Source organism: Schistocerca nitens, chromosome 5 (assembly GCF_023898315.1).
Source record: "Schistocerca nitens isolate TAMUIC-IGC-003100 chromosome 5, iqSchNite1.1, whole genome shotgun sequence".
NCBI classification, from domain to species: Eukaryota; Metazoa; Arthropoda; class Insecta; order Orthoptera; family Acrididae; genus Schistocerca; species Schistocerca nitens.
Window position 1 is genome coordinate 852,936,887 of NC_064618.1, and position 18,917 is coordinate 852,955,803.

An 18,917-nucleotide genomic window follows, 5' to 3' on the forward strand; every position below is an offset into this window, starting at 1 on the left:
TCTAAATTCCTCAGTTGTATATAACCCAGTCATTCACAGGGATGTGTGTGTGTGTGTGTGAAACTTTGAGATCTGAAAAGAGTACTAGTTTACAAAAAAGCTGTAAACATTGTGTTGCAAAACAATTCTTTTTTGTTGAATTTCAATGCAAACAAAAAGTTCAAATAAACAGTCTGCCACAAGGAAGGGTGTTAATACCAGCTATTTTCAACACCTATACTAATTATCAATCTTTTTCTTGTGGCAGCAAGTTCTTTACCTATGCAGACAATTTGGCTTTGGCAGTTCAGTAGGAGTATTTTGAAGATGTTAATGGCAGTCTGGTAGCTGATCAAACCATGCTCTTATCCATGAAAAGTACTGTTTGAATCACTTTTTTGACTCAGGTAGTGAGAAAGTTAAGGTGACTTAGAACTTTGTATTATATTAAGATACTGTTTTTGAAAATCCTATGCATTCACAACTGAAAACTATTTGAGTAACATCATTATGTGGAAAGACAATCATACACCAGACAGAGGAATTGATGAATAGTAGAAAAACACATAAATAAAGAATTTTAGCCCAACTTTCAAATTTGTGTTCTTTGCACAGACCCACACAAAAATATGTACGTTATATCAACCACACCACTCCTCCACATTCCAAGCTTCTCTCTACACTCTCACTAAATGCTTCCTTATACATCTCAATTCTGTGAGTGGTTCTCTTTTCTTATTATTCCATATAGGACTTTGTATTATTGTGTGATTTTTGTACAATATTCTTATTTTATAAGATTGGTCCATCCAACTAATTTTCATTGGAGAGAACATATACACACTGTGATCTCTCAAACTTCCTTGTGTGATTGACTAGTGGTGTGCCTCCTGGTTTTCTGTGAAGTTGTTGTTTCCATTTTATGCACATAAGAAGATATGCATGAAATGGAAGCAGCAACACAGCAGAACACCCAGAAGCACACTATTAACATACACACACTGTCATATTCCATGTTTGAATCCTTTTTTTGTGCAGGCTTTTGGCGGCTCCTGTGATAATTGAAGGCAATGAAAGAACAACAACACAAGCAAGTTCTGTGGCAGGTACCCTTACAACTGCAAGTCTTGAGGTTCTCGAGTGTCTTATAGACAAGAAGACACCTTCACAAAGAGCAAATGTGGAATATGTTGAGGTCTGTTGCTTTTAGACCTGAATAGTTGTAATTAATATTTCATGAGTAGATTATAAAATGAGATGCTAGTCAGTCAGCAAAATTAATTGTTTTTTCCTTGATATTAACTCCGATTTATGACTTCATTCTTTTTAATGCATAAACATGATTCTTTTATTCAGCTAAGTATAATTTGTTATTTCATTTTTTCATCTACTTCAAAACCGTCATTTTTTACTGTAACTCTGAATGTGTTTGCAGTGCATATGATGCTAAAATCTGTTAACTTCTTTCAGTTAATTCTTGTTGAAACTTAATTATTTTTGAAGAAAATCTATATCCACACCTTTCAGTTTTTGCAAGTGTTTTCCAAATTCCAAGTCAAATATTCAGAGGTGATTAAGATAAAATAAGAATGTAAGTTCGAGAAGTACTCCAGTCAAAAGTTCCAAATACAAATTGTGGTTGAAAGTCTGCAAGAAGTAGCAATATACTTCAAGCAACAAGAAGCAAGTTCGCTAACATAAATGGGGTAAATAATGAAAATCTTGTGATTGAGACCACTGAGAACTGAAAAGGGCATTGATTGATGTCACACAGTTTGTTCACATTTTTCTTTAGCATCACAGTAAATATAAACAAATAACGAAGACATAACGATATTGTGAAAAGGAAAGTTGCTACTCACCATATAGCGGAGATGCTGAGTCACAGATAGGCACAACAAAAACACTCTCACAATTAAAGCTTTTGGCCATTGGCCTTTGTCAACAACACACACACACACACACACACACACACACACACACACACACACACACGACTGCAGTCTCAGGCAACTGAAACCACACTTTAACTGAGACATAATGTATATTCATTAGCTTTTAAGTAGTGTGTCAATATTTTGAGTTGTCACCTTTGTAAGTGCATTATGTTTACATGATTTCTATATTTATTAACAATCATTGTGATTACTATGACTGCTAGAGAACTCAGTCATATTGTTTCATAATCTTACAGTCTATACACCATATGCAGCAGTATCTCTGATCATAAACACACCTTTGACACAATATCATTTGTTTGCTGTGGTCTATTGCATGGAATAATAATCTGTTTATGATCAGTTGCATATTGTGTGCTACCACATACTGATGAAGCCTTAGCATAAAAATTTATAATTTTTACTCACTTATGTCTCTTGTGATTTGCAATTTTCTTTGCCTTTCTCTTTATAACTATGCTGAATTTTAAATATGACACTCCGTTATAGACATAGGTGTTCACATCCTGTACTGTATTGCTGAAATTCTGATATGGCTGCCACACCAAAAGAATAATTTTTTTAAAAAAAGCTGATATTTAGAAAAACAATAGTTTCATTTACTGATGTTTGATGGGATCGACCCATATTCTAGTACATGGACATTAGACCAGGAGACTCCATTCATGATACATGATTTGCTCCAAATGTTAGTAGGAGTAGTAATAGATACCTAGATACAGCTTACAAAATTGTTTACACTGTAATTCTTTTGGCATCAGTCAAGTCCTTTCCTTACAGATATTATTGCTTGATACAAAGCAACTTGTTATCCACAATTCAGGAGCATAATCTGCTTTCAGACTGTAACTTTTATTCTTGTTATTTATGTGTTTTCTAACTCATGTTTTTTGTCTCTCAGTTTTTATTCATTGATATTCACATAATCCATATATTACTTAGTCTTCTCTATTTAAAAAGAAATTTGTTTACAGTTGTTGCGGTTTTTACGATGCACTGATGCAGAAGAAGGACAGAATACTTTCCCACTTCATTCTCAACCTGACTTGAAGTTAGTTTTCAAGTACACAGAGAAAGCAATTAACCATGGCCAGCTGAGGCACTATACACATCCACGTACTGATCTCAAGTATGTAATAATAGATATCAGATCAGTTTTATTCTGTATCATGATAGTCAACATTGTGACAGGCATTTGAAACAGCAGTCCTCTTATCACTTAAAAGTATGGGATTAATCTTTTGGCAAGTTATGTCCATAGTTTAGCAAAACCTCATAAGTAGAGTTTATTGTACAGCAATGTTCTTTTGAACATGTACAGGGCTATTACAAATGATTGAAGCGATTTCATAAATTCACTGTAGCTCCATTCATTGACATATGGTCACGACACACTACAGATACGTAGAAATACTCATAAAGTTTTGTTCGGCTGAAGCCGCACTTCAGGTTTCTGCCGCCAGAGTGCTCGAGAGCGCAGTGAGACAAAATGGAGACAGGAGCCGAGAAAGCGTATGCCATGATTGAAATGCACTCACATCAGTCAGTCATAACAGTGCAACGACACTTCAGGATGAAGTTCAACAAAGATCCACCAATTGCTAACTCCATTCGGCGATGGTATGCGCAGTTTAAAGCTTCTGGATGCCTCTGTAAGGGGAAATCAACGGGTCGGCCTGCAGTGAGCGAAGAAATGGTTGAACGCGTGCGGGCAAGTTTCACGCGTAGCCCGCAGAAGTCGACGAATAAAGCAAGCAGGGAGCTTAACGTACCACAGCCGACGGTTTGGAAAATCTTACAGAAAAGGCTAAAGCAGAAGCTTTACCATTTCCAATTGCTATAAGCCCTGACACCTGATGACAAAGTCAAACGCTTTGAATTTTCGGCGCGGTTGCAACAGCTCATGGAAGAGGATGCGTTCAGTGCGAAACTTGTTTTCAGTGATGAAGCAACATTTTTTCTTAATGGTGAAGTGAACAGACACAATGTGCGAATCTGGGCGGTAGAGAATCCTCACGCATTCGTGGACAACTTCGCAATTCAACAAAAGCTAACGTGTTTTGTGCAATCTCACGGTTTAAAGTTTACGGCCCCTTTTTCTTCTGCGAAAAAAACGTTACAGGACACGTGTATCTGGACATGCTGGAAAATTGGCTCATGCCACAACTGGAGACCGACAGTGCCGACTTCATCTTTCAACAGGTGGTGCTCCACCGCACTTCCATCATGATGTTCGGCATTTCTTAAACAGGAGATTGGAAAACCGATGATCGGTCGTGGTGGAGATCATGATCAGCAATTCATGTCATGGCCTCGACACTCTCCCGACTTAACCCCATGCGATTTCTTTCTGTGGGGTTATGTGAAAGATTCAGTGTTTAAACCTCCTCTACCAAGAAACGTGCCAGAACTGCGAGCTCGCATCAACGATGCTTTCGAACTCATTGATGGGGACATGCTGCGCCGAGTGTGGGAGGAACTTGATTATCGGCTTGATGTCTGCCGAATCACTAAAGGGGCACATATTGAACATTTGTGAATGCCTAAAAAAACTTTTTGAGTTTTTGTATGTGTGTGCAAAGCATTGTGAAAATATCTCAAATAATAAAGTTATTGTAGAGCTGTGAAATCGCTTCAATCATTTGTAATAACCCTGTATGTGTGCAGTCAGATATAATGATTTTCATGTACTAGATATTCATTTGTGTGATGCTTTTTTATACTTGACAGGGTAAATTAATTCATTTATATGATTTTCAGGTTTTTTATGGCTCATGTACAAATAATAGCCATAGGTCATAAGAACTTAAGGTTTATACTTCCGTTGTCAAAGCACATATAATAAATTTAGTAGAGCCTGGTTAACAAAGTTTTAACTAAGTTTGACACCATTTAAGCCACATAATTTCCTCTGCATCCCAGCGTGTCCCTCTGCTGCTGCCCCCCCTCCCCCCTGTTCTTTTCTTCCCTTTAAAAAACATCAGTAACCATTCCCTTGCATTCCATTTATGAATTTGGCCCACTTTTACACACAGAATATAAACAAATTATTTCCAGATTGATAGTGCTTTATTCCTGACAGCATATGTTGTGAGGGTTGTGCAAGGATTACTTTAAACCAAACTCACACAGCTAGATAACCCAGATGTCAAGCCCTACTTCTGTAAAATGCAAGGGATTGCAACAGTAACAGGTCAAAAGCCTGTCATGCAAAATTTGTGTATGTTCATAAAGAACAGGGGGTAATTTGTGAACAGCAGTCTGCATTACATTTAGAGAAATTGCTTCAGCAAATAACAGGAATATCGAAATATGAGAAAAGTCGGGGAAGTGGCACTCTCTTTATTGAAATGGTGACATCCAGCCATGCAGTTCAGCTTCTGAATGTAACCAAATTTCTTATACATTTTAGGTTAAATAGTTCTCCTAATTTCATTTAAGTAATGTAACTTGCTCAGACGTTGATACATTCTAACAAGAGCAGTATTAGACTTTTTGTGGAGGGGATACCTCAAAGAGAATAAGCATGCTTTTACTGTCATACAACTCACAATTGTTGCTGAATATATTAAGGATCAGGGCAGGATTCCTTTACATTAAAACGTCACAGTTCTATGTGCTTCTCTAAATGATGACCTCAGGTTTCTGTTCATTGTTCTTGTAACCATGCTACGTAGAGTGGAGAATATACATTTTATTTTTAAGGAAAAAAAACCATGCATATTCAAAATTACAAAATGGTTTCCATTTGCTTATGTGAACAGACCTTACAAGTTCTTCCAAGCATCTATATGTTCTTCATCATTTCTTATTTGATAAAATGGCATTCCATAATATAGATTGACTCCTCTACAATTGCAAAATGTACTTCCAGAAAGGAACAAGAAAGTATTAGTGTTTTGCAAATTCTTCAACTCTTCTAGCAGATACTTTTGATAATTAATAAGTTCTCAGCACCGACCTACTTGCAGAAGGTGACATCTGTAAAGAAAGCAAAAGATGTTGTTGTTGTTGTTGTTGTTGTGGTCTTCAGTCCTGAGACTGGTTTGATGCAGCTCTCAAGCATTAAAGCTGCATGCCCTTGGGAAAAATTACGGTTGTAGTTTCTCCTTGCTTTCAGCCGTTTGCAGTACCAGCACAGCAAGGCCGTTTTGGTTAGTGTTACTAGGCCAGATCAGTCAATCATCCAGACTGTTGCCCCTGCAACTACTGAAAAGGCTGCTGCCCCTCTTCAGGAACCACATGTTTGTCTGGCCTCTCGACAGATACCCCTCCTTTGTGGTTGCAAGGTCCATGGTTCATGGGGGGATAAACGCCATAGGTTTCCATATTCTCACTGACTGTTACCTGCCATTCGGCCTGACAACCAGGAGTGATGGTCTGAGGTGACATTTCATTTCATAGCAGGACCAGTTTGGTTGTCATCCACGGCACCCTTCAAGTACAGTCGTATGTTAGCAATATTGTACACCCATTTTGATACCCTTCGTGGCAAGCTATCCTGGCCTTACATTCCATATGTCTCACTCTTGGAGGTGGTGTGAGGACTTGGGGGGGGGGGGGGGGGGGATGCCACAGGAAATTTGTTGGCAGACTAGGTCTGAGGGATAGTGCTTGTTTGTGGAGGCCTTGATGAGACCTTCAGTATATTGAGAATGATAGTTCTTGTCACTGCAGATATGTTGTCCCCAGGTAGCAAGGCTGGGTGGGAGGAACTTTTTGATGTGGAATGGGTGAATGGGTGGCCGGTGTCAGAATGTAGGCACTGTTGGTGGTTGGTGGGTTTAATGTAGACAGAGGTGTGGATGGAGTCATCAGAGAAGAGAGGTCAGCGTCAGGAAGGTGTCATGCTGGGCTGAGAAAGACCAGGTGAAGCAAATGGGATGGAAGGTGTTGAGGTTGTGAAGGAATGAGGATGAGTCAAGATCATGAAGATATCATCAGTGAACTTGAATCAGGACAGAGGTTTGGGGTTTGAGAGGCTAGGAAGGTTTCCTCTAGATGGCCTTTAGACAGGTTGGCATAGGAGGATGCAATGTGGCTGCCCGTGGCTGTGCCGCAGATTTGTTTGTATACTTTTCCTTCAAAGGGGAAGTAGTTATGTGTTAAGACAAAGTTATGCAGATGAATGAGGAATAAGGTTGTTGATTTGGAGTCTGAAGGACATTGTTCAGTTGCAGCAAGGCCATGAACATGAAGGATACTGGTGTATAAGGAAGTGGCACCAACAGTGACAGTGGGGAACCAGGAGGTAAAGCAGAGGGGATGGAGGAGAGTCGGTGATGGAAGCGGTTGGTATCTTCGACATGGGAGGCTGTATTATGAGCAATTGCATGTAACCTACTGCCCCCCACACGCTCCACCCAACAGTTTCTGCCCCCTCATCATGTCTGTCCTTCCCCCTTCCCTGCTCCCCTCCTTGCCAGCTGCTCCATTTTTCTGCTCTCCTCCTTTTACTCTCCTCTCCTTTTCCACTTTCCTCCTTTTTACTCCCCATTTCTTTTTCTTTTTTTTTTCCTCCTTCAAATCCCGTCTCTTGTTGCTGTGGCTAGCAGTCTCTAGACCCTGCACACCCTGCCAGAGAGTGCTTAGCTCCCCCCCCCCCCCCCCACCCATGTGTACCCTTATATCCCTCCCCCCCCCCCCTCCCAACACCAGACTGCTATTCACATGACAGTCGCATTCCTGTCGGAGCTGCCTGAGGTGGTGGCCAAATGTGCATGGGGTGTGCTTGCTTGTGTGTAAGTTTTCTTTGCTGAGGAAGGCTTTAGCTGATAGCTGCGTGTGCAGCAATCTTTTTGTTGTGCGTGTCTGCAACTCAGTGGGTCATCTTTATGATTAGTAGCAATCTATTGAATTCCTTATATTATAAATAAAAAATACCAGTTTGTTTGAAAATGTTATAGAAGTAGATGTTATGTAAATATTGTGCTACAGAAAAGGAAACAAAATAAATAATGAAAAATAATTGTATGTAAATAAATATTATTGTAGTGGACATTATATAAATTATCAGTCATATTTTGATGTAATGCCCACTGCCATAATATTTACTACTTTCCTATATCTTCTAGTCTGTACTTCCAATTTTTCTGTTAAAGGTAGTTCTGCATAAGAGATTTATTGCCTTGTCCTATACACCTCAATCTTCCCACCTTCTTCTCACCTTCCCTCTTCCCCTCTAATCACATTTCATATTAATTTGTTAAGTCAAGAAGCCATCATTTCACGTTGTTATGGTCTTCACTATATATAAAAAACATATTTTAAATTGATATTTTCTTTTTTATCTCTTTTTCCAGATTCACACTTGAGAAATGTGCATCAGAGATTGATATTTCAATTGTGGATCGTATTACCGCCGTGCTGAACCCTCAGCCATTGTGTCGTCGAAGTACGTCTAAATATGGAATGGGATCTGGTGCAGTTAAAGACCTAATGGTAAAGTGTTTTCTTGTGTGTAGTAAATAGTGTGACACTAATGGACTTACTAAACTGTGGAAACTCCATGTTGGAATATCAACAATATAAGGAAAAGTATAGATTGGTATAGATGCATAAAGGAGACACGATGAGATGGAAGCAGGCACAACAAAAAGTTTATTACACATTTAGCTTTTAGCCAAAGCCATCCTCAGGAAAGGAATCACATACACAAGCAAGCAGTTGTGGGCATGAGGTGTACTTGCTTGTGTGTGTGTGTGTGTGTGTGTGTGTGTGTGTGTGTGTGTGTGTGTGTGTGTGTTTGCTTTTCTGAAGAAGGCTTTGGCTCAAAGCTAAATGTGTAACGTCTTTTCATTGTGCTTGTGTGCAAATTAATATGTCATCTTTATGATGAGTACTAATGGACTTAGTATATTAGTGACTATTACTGGTACTGTATAAATTATTTTTATACACATCAGGTTCTAATTTCTTCTGCATTCTCTCATCTGTTTTTTTGTATTTGACACCCTGACAGGCATTACTTGTTGCCTCTATAGCAAATATGCAATTTTCCCAGTTTTGTGTGCCCTAGTCCTGGTGTCTGACTGACCTGCCCTTCCTCTGTAACTTTCTCCAACCTATCCCCTCTCCACCTTGAGAAAGGAAGTATTTGTTCCAAAAGCTAGACAGTATCACATATTTTTATATGTGCATAGAACAGCAGTGCTGGAAATTTCACATCCTAAAGGTAAGTATTGGCCAGCAATTGTATCTCATAATTTTATTCTAATAGTTAAACAGTTGATGGTAGGAAAGCGCTGGCAAGTCGATAGACACACAAACACACACACAAAATTCAAGCTTTCGCAACAAACTGTTGCCTCATCAGGAAAGAGTGAAGGAGAGGGAAAGACGAAAGGATGTGGGTTTTAGGGGAGAGGGTAAGGAGTCATTCCAATCCCGGGAGCGGAAAGACTTACCTTAGGGGGAAAAAGGACGGGTATACACTCGCGCGCGCACACACACACACACACACACACACACACACACACACACACATATCCATCCACACATATACAGACACAAGCAGACATATTTCAATATGTCTGCTTGTGAGATGTCTGCTTGTGTCTGTATATGTGTGGATGGATATATATATGTGTGTGTGTGTGTGTGTGTGTGTGTGTTTGTGTGTGTGTGTGTGTGTGTGCGAGTATATACCCGTCCTTTTTTCCCCCTAAGGTAAGTCTTTCTGCTCCCGGGATTGGAATGACTCCTTACCCTCTCCCTTAAAACCCACATCCTTTCGTCTTTCCCTCTCCTTCCCTCTTTCCTGATGAGGCAACAGTTTGTTGCGAATGCTTGAATTTTGTGTGTGTGTTTGTGTTTGTTTGTGTTTGTTTGTGTGTCTATCGACCTGCCAGCACTTTCGTTCGGTAAGTCACATCATCTTTGTTTTTAGATATATTTTTCCCACGTGGAATGTTTCCCTCTATTATATATATATATATAAACAGAGATGATGTGACTTACCATATGGAAGCGCTGGCAGGTCGATAGAAACACAAACAAACACATTCATACACACAAAATTCTAGCTTTCGCAACCAATGGTTGCTTCGTCAGGAAAGAGGGAAGGAGAGGGAAAGACGAAAGGATGTGGGTTTTAAGGGAGAGGGTAAGGAGTCATTCCAATCCCGGGAGCGGAAAGACTTACCTTAGGGGGAAAAAAAGGACAGGTATACACTCGCCCACACACACATATCCATCTGCACATACACAGACACAAGCAGACATTTGTAAAGGCAAAGAGTTTGGGCAGAGATGTCAGTCGAGGCAGAAGTAAAGAGGCAAAGATGTTGTTGAAAGACAGATGAGGTATGAGCGGCGGCAACTTGAAATTAGTGGAGGTTGAGGCCTGGCGGATAACGAGAAGAGAGGATATACTGAAGGGCAAGTTCCCATCCCCGGAGTTCTGACAGGTTGGTGTTAGTGGGAAGTATCCAGATAACCGGACGGTGTAACACTGTGCCAAGATGTGCTGGCCGTGCACCAAGGCATGTTTAGCCACAGGGTGATCCTCATTACCAACAAACACTGTCTGCCTGTGTCCATTCATGCGAATGGACAGTTTGTTGCTGGTCATTCCCACATAGAAAGCTTCACATTGTAGGCAGGTCAGTTGGTAAATCACGTGGATGCTTTCACACGTGGCTCTGCCTTTGATCGTGCACACCTTCCGGGTTACAGGACTGGAGTAGGTGGTGGTGGGAGGGTGCATTGGACAGGTTTTACACCGGGGGCAGTTACAAGGGTAGGAGACAGAGGGTAAGGAATGTGGTTTGGGGATTTCATAGGGATGAACTAAGAGGTTACGAAGGTTAGGTGGACGGCGGAAAGACACTCTTGGTGGAGTGGGGAGGATTTCATGAAGGATGGATCTCATTTCAGGGCAGGATTTGAGGAAGTCGTATCCCTGCTGGAGAGCCACATTCAGAGTCTGATCCAGTCACGGAAAGTATCCTGTCACAAGTGGGGCACTTTTGTGGTTCTTCTGTGGGAGGTTCTACTAGCTAACATCTACTAGCTAACATCTACTCTTCGAGAACTTTCCATCTACTATGATGACAACCACTGGACACCCAAACAAGATATAAGTCAGGTGTGTGCATTTCACCCACGTAAAAAGGAGGCAAGAAGAAAGTTGACCATCATCAGGAAAGGACACAATCTAAATCACTGTGCCCACCTAGGGTTGAAGTTGGATCATTTGTTAACTTTTGTGTTGGCAGAAGAGCCAACACCATGTTACTAGAGGAGGCCGAAATGCATGCATTTTAGCTCATGCAGGCTGGCGTGAGGAGGGAAGAACTATACTGATGTGAGCTCTGGAACATGACAAGGAATTAGAATTCAGAAAGCGGACGTAATTAGTTTGATACTTAACTTTAATCCATTAATGATGAACGTCGCTCTTGACGGTACATGATTCACAATATTATCTGCTCAGAATTCATTCAAATTACTGAATATGGCGCCTTGCTAGGTCGTAGCAAATGAAGTAGCTGAAGGCTATGCTAAACTGTCGTCCCGGCAGTTGAGAGCATATGTAGACAGTGAACCATCGCTAGCAAAGTCGGCTGTACAACTGGGGGAGTGCTAGGGAGTCTCTCTAGACCTGCCATGTGGCGGCACTTGGTCTGCAATCACCGATAGTAGCGACACGTGGGTCCGACGTACACTAACAGTTAAAGGCTACCACCTAGCAAGTGTGGTGTCTGGCGGTGATACCACATTAACCTATAAACAACGATGTATGGGAACCAGACGGAAGGTGTGCGCTAGAAACAACCTTATCCGTAAGCTGACAAACACCACACGGGGAGTGCAGCCCAGCAACCTATGCACATCCACATGTGCTCTGTGTTCCTCTGCTGTGGAGTATGCCACATCAGTCTGGAGGAACTCTGCACATGGTAACCAAGTTGATGTGACAATTCATGAGAGTAGGCTGCTTAGTCACACAGTTCCTAATACCAGTTCCAGCCAAGAAGATATTTCCACTCGTGGGAATAAAACCTCCAGATGTAAGAAGACATTAGCAGCAGCAAGAAAAAGCCAATGCATCCACTGTTTGAAACTCTCACCTATCTATCATGACAGAAGACCAGAAGAACCTTGCTACTTAGAATTGCACCAATTCAAAGATCAGCAGAAGCCTGCCAAACTGAACTGTGGAGAACAAAGTCTCCTGGAGGATTATGGACAGCAAAAGAGAAGCTAAGAATCTATCATCAGGCTGCCATATCCAATACTGGACATGGGAAACCCTCAACAGGTTGAGAACAGGGGTGACAATGTGCAAGATTAATTTGAAGAAGTGGGGCATCAGCGATGATGAATATTGTGAATGTGGGGCAGTGCAGGACTCTGAACACTGGTTGGTGTGCAGTGACCTGAGTGAACCCTGTGACATGGAAGACTTGTTTGCAGCGAATAACTGTACCATTCTGGTTACTGAACATTGGATTAATTAGTAATAGTGTGTACAGTTTTTTATTATATTGTATTTTAGGGTTATTTGGGCTCTGTTAAATAAATAAATAAAGTTGATGGAAGAGAAATGTACCTTCTCTGTGGCCCTAGTTGATATACCATCAGCGTATTAAGTGTTGCTTGTTATGACACAGAAATATCCAATGCCTTACCCTCAAAGACACCACATGTCACATACTTGCTGAGAAGCCTAAGAACAGTGCCCCCCCTGTCACACAACAGCACATGTGACTGTAGTCACTGAAGTTGTTTCCTTTTGAGGTTTTCAACTTCCTGTTGACATACCCTGAAATAAGGAATATCCTCCCCACCTTTCTTCTCATCCCTTCTCAAGTAGTACTTTGTTGTTCATCAAATTTTCAAATACCTTTCCCCATCCCTATGCCACTGCTGCTCCCAACTTCTTGCGCAGTGAGCATAATCTTGTGGAAGACCTAGACACAAGACCTCTGTATTTCACTGGCATACCCTACCCATCAATGGCAAGGCCATCTGTGAAATGAGATATTCTATATTTTTGTTGGATTTCAGTTTTCTTTTTCAATTTTTTTGTCTAAACACAAAGCTATAAGCAACTCCTTTGTTCCTAAATGGTCTCTTTCATGATTCAGCGTACTTTCATTTGTTTCAACCAGACCTGTGCCTTTGTAATTTCATGGTGAAACGGTAGTTTTTTATGCTGCTGCTGGTTTAAAATATAGGACGATCAAATATTTGGTGGAAGTGGAAACTAGGTTCTGAGGTAGAACAAATATATCTGCTCAGTCAAGATAAAAGTAAATAGTGTACAATGTCAATTAAATTAGTTGTTATAATTCAGCTGCCTCTGGAACAACTTTTTTATGTGTTGCCATTAAATACCAGTATACATAACATACAAAATAATGTTGCTCACAACAGAGAAAATGACTATCCGCACCACCCATTCAATGTGCACTGTTGGGTACAGACCTCCCATAGACTTTGCATGCATTACAGGTTTCAGCTACATGTGTTCGAGCTGCTCCTGCATGTTTTGTAATGTCCTCCACTCTCTCCCATTAATTCATTGTCTCGGTCTTCTCATATCTCTTGTAATACAGAAAATAGCTTCCTTGGTCTGTGTATTATCTACTTGCCTAGCTACATGTTACAAATCTCCCTATTTAATTGTCATTGCAGTCATAGTTATGTCTTCAGCTCCAGCCTGTTCTCTGATCAATTTATTTGTTTTCCTTTCTTTCCTTGTAATACCCAACACACTCACCAAGGAACATTTTCATGTTTAAATGCCATGTCTCAATCCCATTAGTGAAAACTAGCAATACACATTGATTGTAAACTTTCATTTTGAGCTTTTATAGTTCATCCAGTCATCTTCAACTGCCATAAAAGCAAGAACTCAGCTTGTTCCTTGGCATCATTATTGATCTGAAGTGTTTTGCAATGTGTTAATTTTAAATATTGTAGCCTTATTGTCATAAATTTCTAAGCCTACCTTAGCTTCCACTGTAAAATTTTTCCATTAATTGTAGTAGTTTAACTGTGCTAAAGGCAAACAGTTGCACGTAATCAGCAAAGAGAGATGGTTCAGATATGTTTCAAACATTTTCTCCTTTGTTTCCACAATTCAGGGGACTAAAACCTACCTCTAAGACGGCTGGTAATCATTCTGATGATATTGAATTATCTTGTCTGACTCCTCTTTCAGTTCTAAATTTCTCACAGCTGTGATGAAATATAATGAAAACTGTAGCATAGACACATACATTGCTGAGTATGCTTACTTATGTAGAATCACTGCTGTGTTTCTTTTGAGCTGTTAGTGGGGATAATGTTGAAAGAGTGTCAAAAGTCCAGAAGGAAATTTTCACTCTCCAGCATAGTGTATGCTGGTATGAAACTTCCTAGCAGTTTAAAACTGTGTGTCAGAGGAAGACTTGAACTCAGGGCCTTTGCCTGCTCTACTGACTGAGCTACCCAAGCATAACTCACGACCCATCCTCACAGCTTTCATCTCCTATCTTACAAACCTCACAGAAGCTCTCCTGCAAACCTTGCAAGACTGTCACTCCTGGAGGAAAGGATATACCAGAGACATGGCTTAGCCAAAGCCTGGGGGATGTTTCCAGAATAATATTTTCACTGCAGTTGAGTGTGTGCTGATACGAATTTTCCTGGCAGATTAAAACTGTGTGCAGGAGCATAACTTGAACTGGTGACCTCTGCTTTTCGCGGGCAAGTGCTCTACCGAATGAGCTATCATTCTGGAAACATTCCCCATGAGGTGGCTAAGCCACATTTCCACTATATTCTTTCTTCCAGGAGTGTTAGTCTTGCAAAGTTCACAGCAGAGCTTCTGTGAAGTTTCGAAAGTAGGAGATGAGGTACTGGAGGAAACTAAAGCTGTGAGAATGGGTCATGAATTGAGCTTGGATAGCTCAGCCAGTAGAGCACTTGCCCATGAAAGTCATAGGCCCCAAGTTCAAGTCTCGCTCCAGCTCACAGTTTTAACCTGCAAGGAAGTTTCAGTGTCAAAAGTTTTCTAATAATATATTAATACCAAGCAAGGTGGTAATTCATACTTACTGATCAGTTGTGTAATTTTGTTTGTGCCTTGCAGATGGTTCATTTTGCTGTATCCACAACTAAAGCCAGCTTGTTTCTTTATATTCAAACACAGTCATTTCCAGCTTCTTTTCCTTTCACCATACATTAAATGAATGTATACACTTCATTAATAATAATCTGTGTTTCCAATTTATCTCTTGCCCTACACAAGCCTGGGAACAGATGTATAATTTTCTCTCCATTGCTACTTACTGTTCTGCCTGAAATGGGGACTAATGGTATGTGGTGTCCCCCTCCTCCTTACTCAGTTTTTTCCGTATCATATTTATATAATGTGTTCATACTGAGCAATTATTCGTACAGTGTCATGTAACGTTTGTCATGTAAAAGTTATCTTGCAAAATCATTCCTCCATTGGAGAAATATTCATGCCTTCAGACAAAATAATGAAACTGGCACCAAGATCAATGTATGTATCTGCATAAGGATGCTTATTAGATACATAAATTGCCAAGACAATCCTCTTATCATCATGAGGTATGAAGAAGTTGTTATATTTTGATGATGCAGTATTGAATAAGTAAGAAAGTTAGAGCCAAAAATTTTACTAGGTGAAATCTCTCTCTCTCTGATTAAATAATAAGTGGTGAAAGAACCTTGTGTTATTCTGAATACCTGGCAGAATCACAAAAAAATTTTACTTATACATAAGACTAATCAAGAGAATTGGTAGAAGTAGAGGCCTGGGATGTATAGTGCTCAGAATTAAATGACTTGTGAGTTTTAAACAATGTGCTACTCCATCAAGTAAATCCACCAATTGCCTTGTCCCAATGCCAGATTCTTCCATGCTGATAATACAACAGTACACTATGTCCAAGAAACAGTGTACTTTCTTGTGTGGACCAATTTAATTGTATATGACCACTATGCTACAATCCTGAAGTTTCTTTTTGTTGCTATAGTATGTTCCTATAATGAACATAAAAGAAATGACTAAAGAATGTAATGAACTACCAGACCAGAAAGTGCCTAATTTTGAAATGTTTCAATAAGTAATTTAACATTTTTTCAAAATATATTCTCATACAGCACATTTTTTGATACTTTAGTCACGTAACAATGTTGTTAAATTTTTCTGTTGTCCATAGTACAAACAGACTGCCTGTTTCAATATGAATCTGTTTCTTTTAGCTGCTTTTGAGATTAAGAGTAACTAAGTTTAGTTGTAAAAAAATTAAATCTGTTGAGTTTAAACAATCTTTTTTTTCCCCAGACTCAACAGACATGTTTTTATCAGGCTGTTGAAAGTTCTTCACTAGCAGATAGCAAAACAGAAATAAAGGTGTCATCATCACTTTTAAAAATGAATTTAAGGTAATGTACATTTGTGTTAACTTCCTATTACTTTTATATTCTTGAAAGATGTAGGAATATCAATAGCAGTTTTCATACAGATGTACTTTAAAAATCGTCTTAATTTTGTGAGGTGAAATAAATGTTGAAGGGAAAAGAAGATGAATGAAGGAAAAGGACTGGTGTGGTTTAAGAAATGGAGAGAGTTATGGAAAAATCACCCAGAACCCCATGTCAGGGGAGACACAATGAGCAGGGTGTGAAGGAAAGAGTGATCATTTGTGGCTGCACTGGACAAAATTTAAAAACCAGAGAACTTAAAATTGGAAAAAGGAGTAATAACCAACACAGAGATTACTGACAGAACATCATTCAGACATCAATAAGAGCAGAAAACTAATTGCATTATACATTTTAGACAAGTGGGGTGGGGGCAGTAGACAGGTTGGAAAATAAAAGAAGTAGAAAAACAAAAGCAAGGAAAAAAATAGTTGCTGGAAAGAAATGCTGAGACCACAGAAATTACCATAAGCTTAGGCCAGGTTGGCAGCGAGAACCAAGCACATGCTGTAAAGCCAATTCTCACCAGCAGAGTTATGAAAAACTGGTGTCAGGAGGGATAATCCAAATAGCACAGTAATTTCTGTGTTCTCAGAATTCCTTTTTAATAACTATTCCTTTGCTTTACTCCCTTTTATTTTTCTGTATCTTTCATTTTCCGACCTGTCAATTCTTCGCCCTCCCCTGCCCCCTCCCCCTTCCCCCCCACCTCCTCTCTTTCCCCACCCCTTTCCCCCACCCCCAGCTCCCCCATCCCCCCACCTGTCTACGATGTATAATGCACTTACCTTTCTGCTGTTATTGACTGTTGCACAGAGTTCTTTCACTAATCTCTGTCTTGCTTATTACTCTATCTTCCACCTCTAAGTTCTCAGGTTTTCAAATTACATCCAATCCAGGCACCAACAATCAGTCTTTCCTTCTCATCCCTTCCTATAAGTCTCCCATGACCCAGTGTTCTGGGCAGCTTTTCTGTAACTTTCCCTATTTCCTAAACCTGACCAGTCCATTTCCTTCATCGCTCTTCCTTTCCCACCAATCCTTCTGCCAGAAGAAGGAGCCACTGGCTCCGAAAGCTTGCACATTTCCATATGTTTTGTATGTGTCTTCTCCTGCTGCTGCTTAGTGAGTAGATCTTGTATCTATCCAATTATATTTTCAAACATTGATTATTTCTGTTTATAAAGATTTCCCACTCCTGATCTTCGGCCTATACATGACATGGATCGTCCACCATGGTGGAAACGCTCTGTGAGAAAGGATATTCTCATATTTGAGTTGGAGGATGTATCTTTCCACACAATGATCACTAGTCGTGATCCAACTATAAGATATGAATTCCAGTGCAGAGATGTGAAAGGTCTTTTCCAGGTATGGATTTATTGAAAAGGTAAACTGTTCTTATACTTTTTATTCAAATCTGAGTCTTAATGTACCAGTTTTGATATTTGGCAGGAGGCAGACACTGATGTTTCTCTTCCTTTTCTCCGTGCCTCTTGTGATGATAGAAATGGGAATTCTTTGCCAGATGGAGGAAAGGGATTTGGTTGGCCAAGGTAGTTGAGGTAGATTTTGTAATAATTCACTTTCTCACTCTTGTATTGTGGTATCAAGGGATTGTTATTTTTCCAAGCATCAGTGATTTTCTTTGTTTCTTCCTTTCAAACCTGCAGGATTGTGATTGCGGTATATCCTGTGAATAGTCCTGGAGATCTGGATGACATTGGAGAGAATGAAGTGCTAGAGGATTCAATGCCTCATTCTACATTTGAACCTTTAGAAAAAGCAACATCAAAAGAGCCATCACCTTTTAGTTCCAAAAAAGTAATTCACGAAAGTGACACACCACATGGAAGATCTGTTAACCATGCAGAAGGTATTAACACAAAAGTGCTTTGCTGGAACTGTAAGTAACTGATGTGTATTAATATTTATCCTGTTTTTTATCTTAATTTCTAGGAGATGGTGAAGAATTAGTTATTCCAGGTGACAAACATGAAATGGCTGAGTTCATTGAACATGCTTCACGAAACTGCCGGGTGCAACTTGAGATAAATCTTCCGTGTGCCAGTATGCAGATTTCCTCAAAACACCTATATGAACTGATATACAACAGGTAGAGTATCTCTATTTGAATTCCTCCCAACCCAGCCATCAGGAGAGTTATGGACTGTAATGTTTAGTTGTATTGGAGGCTACTGACTGAATAGCAGAGGCACTGAGCCATCCAGTGGCACACACAAAAGAGAATGAAAACTTTGTTAGATTTCGGACAAAGTCATTTGACAGAGTAGAGTACAAACAGAGGCATTGATGAGTATATGTGCCACTCGTGCAGAAGCCTCACTGCCGGCTCGCATAAAGAGACCACCGGTGCACGGCGGAGACCCTGCACCAGCATCGTGGGGAGTGCAAGCAGCTAGTCTGGCAGAACTCAGTGGCCAGCCGGCCACTGATCCAGTGCACTACACAGCTCACAAGCTTCGACAAAGAACTCGTCAACTTTTTAGCTGCTTTTGTCTGGAGCTTCCT

At 40.1% G+C, this 18,917-nt stretch overlaps 1 protein-coding gene across 1 annotated transcript in view; it reads left to right on the plus strand.

Moving 5' to 3' along the window:
• Positions 1-18,917, plus strand: part of LOC126259239 (autophagy-related protein 2 homolog A) — a 471,250-nt gene that overhangs the window by 152,988 nt on the left and 299,345 nt on the right. The window contains exons 11-18 of the mRNA XM_049955863.1: positions 1,018-1,174; positions 2,912-3,066; positions 8,240-8,378; positions 16,246-16,346; positions 17,573-17,756; positions 17,841-17,941; positions 18,059-18,261; positions 18,345-18,501. Of these exons, the coding sequence (XP_049811820.1) occupies positions 1,018-1,174; positions 2,912-3,066; positions 8,240-8,378; positions 16,246-16,346; positions 17,573-17,756; positions 17,841-17,941; positions 18,059-18,261; positions 18,345-18,501 (1,197 nt within the window). The remainder of the gene's footprint in view (positions 1-1,017; positions 1,175-2,911; positions 3,067-8,239; positions 8,379-16,245; positions 16,347-17,572; positions 17,757-17,840; positions 17,942-18,058; positions 18,262-18,344; positions 18,502-18,917) is intronic.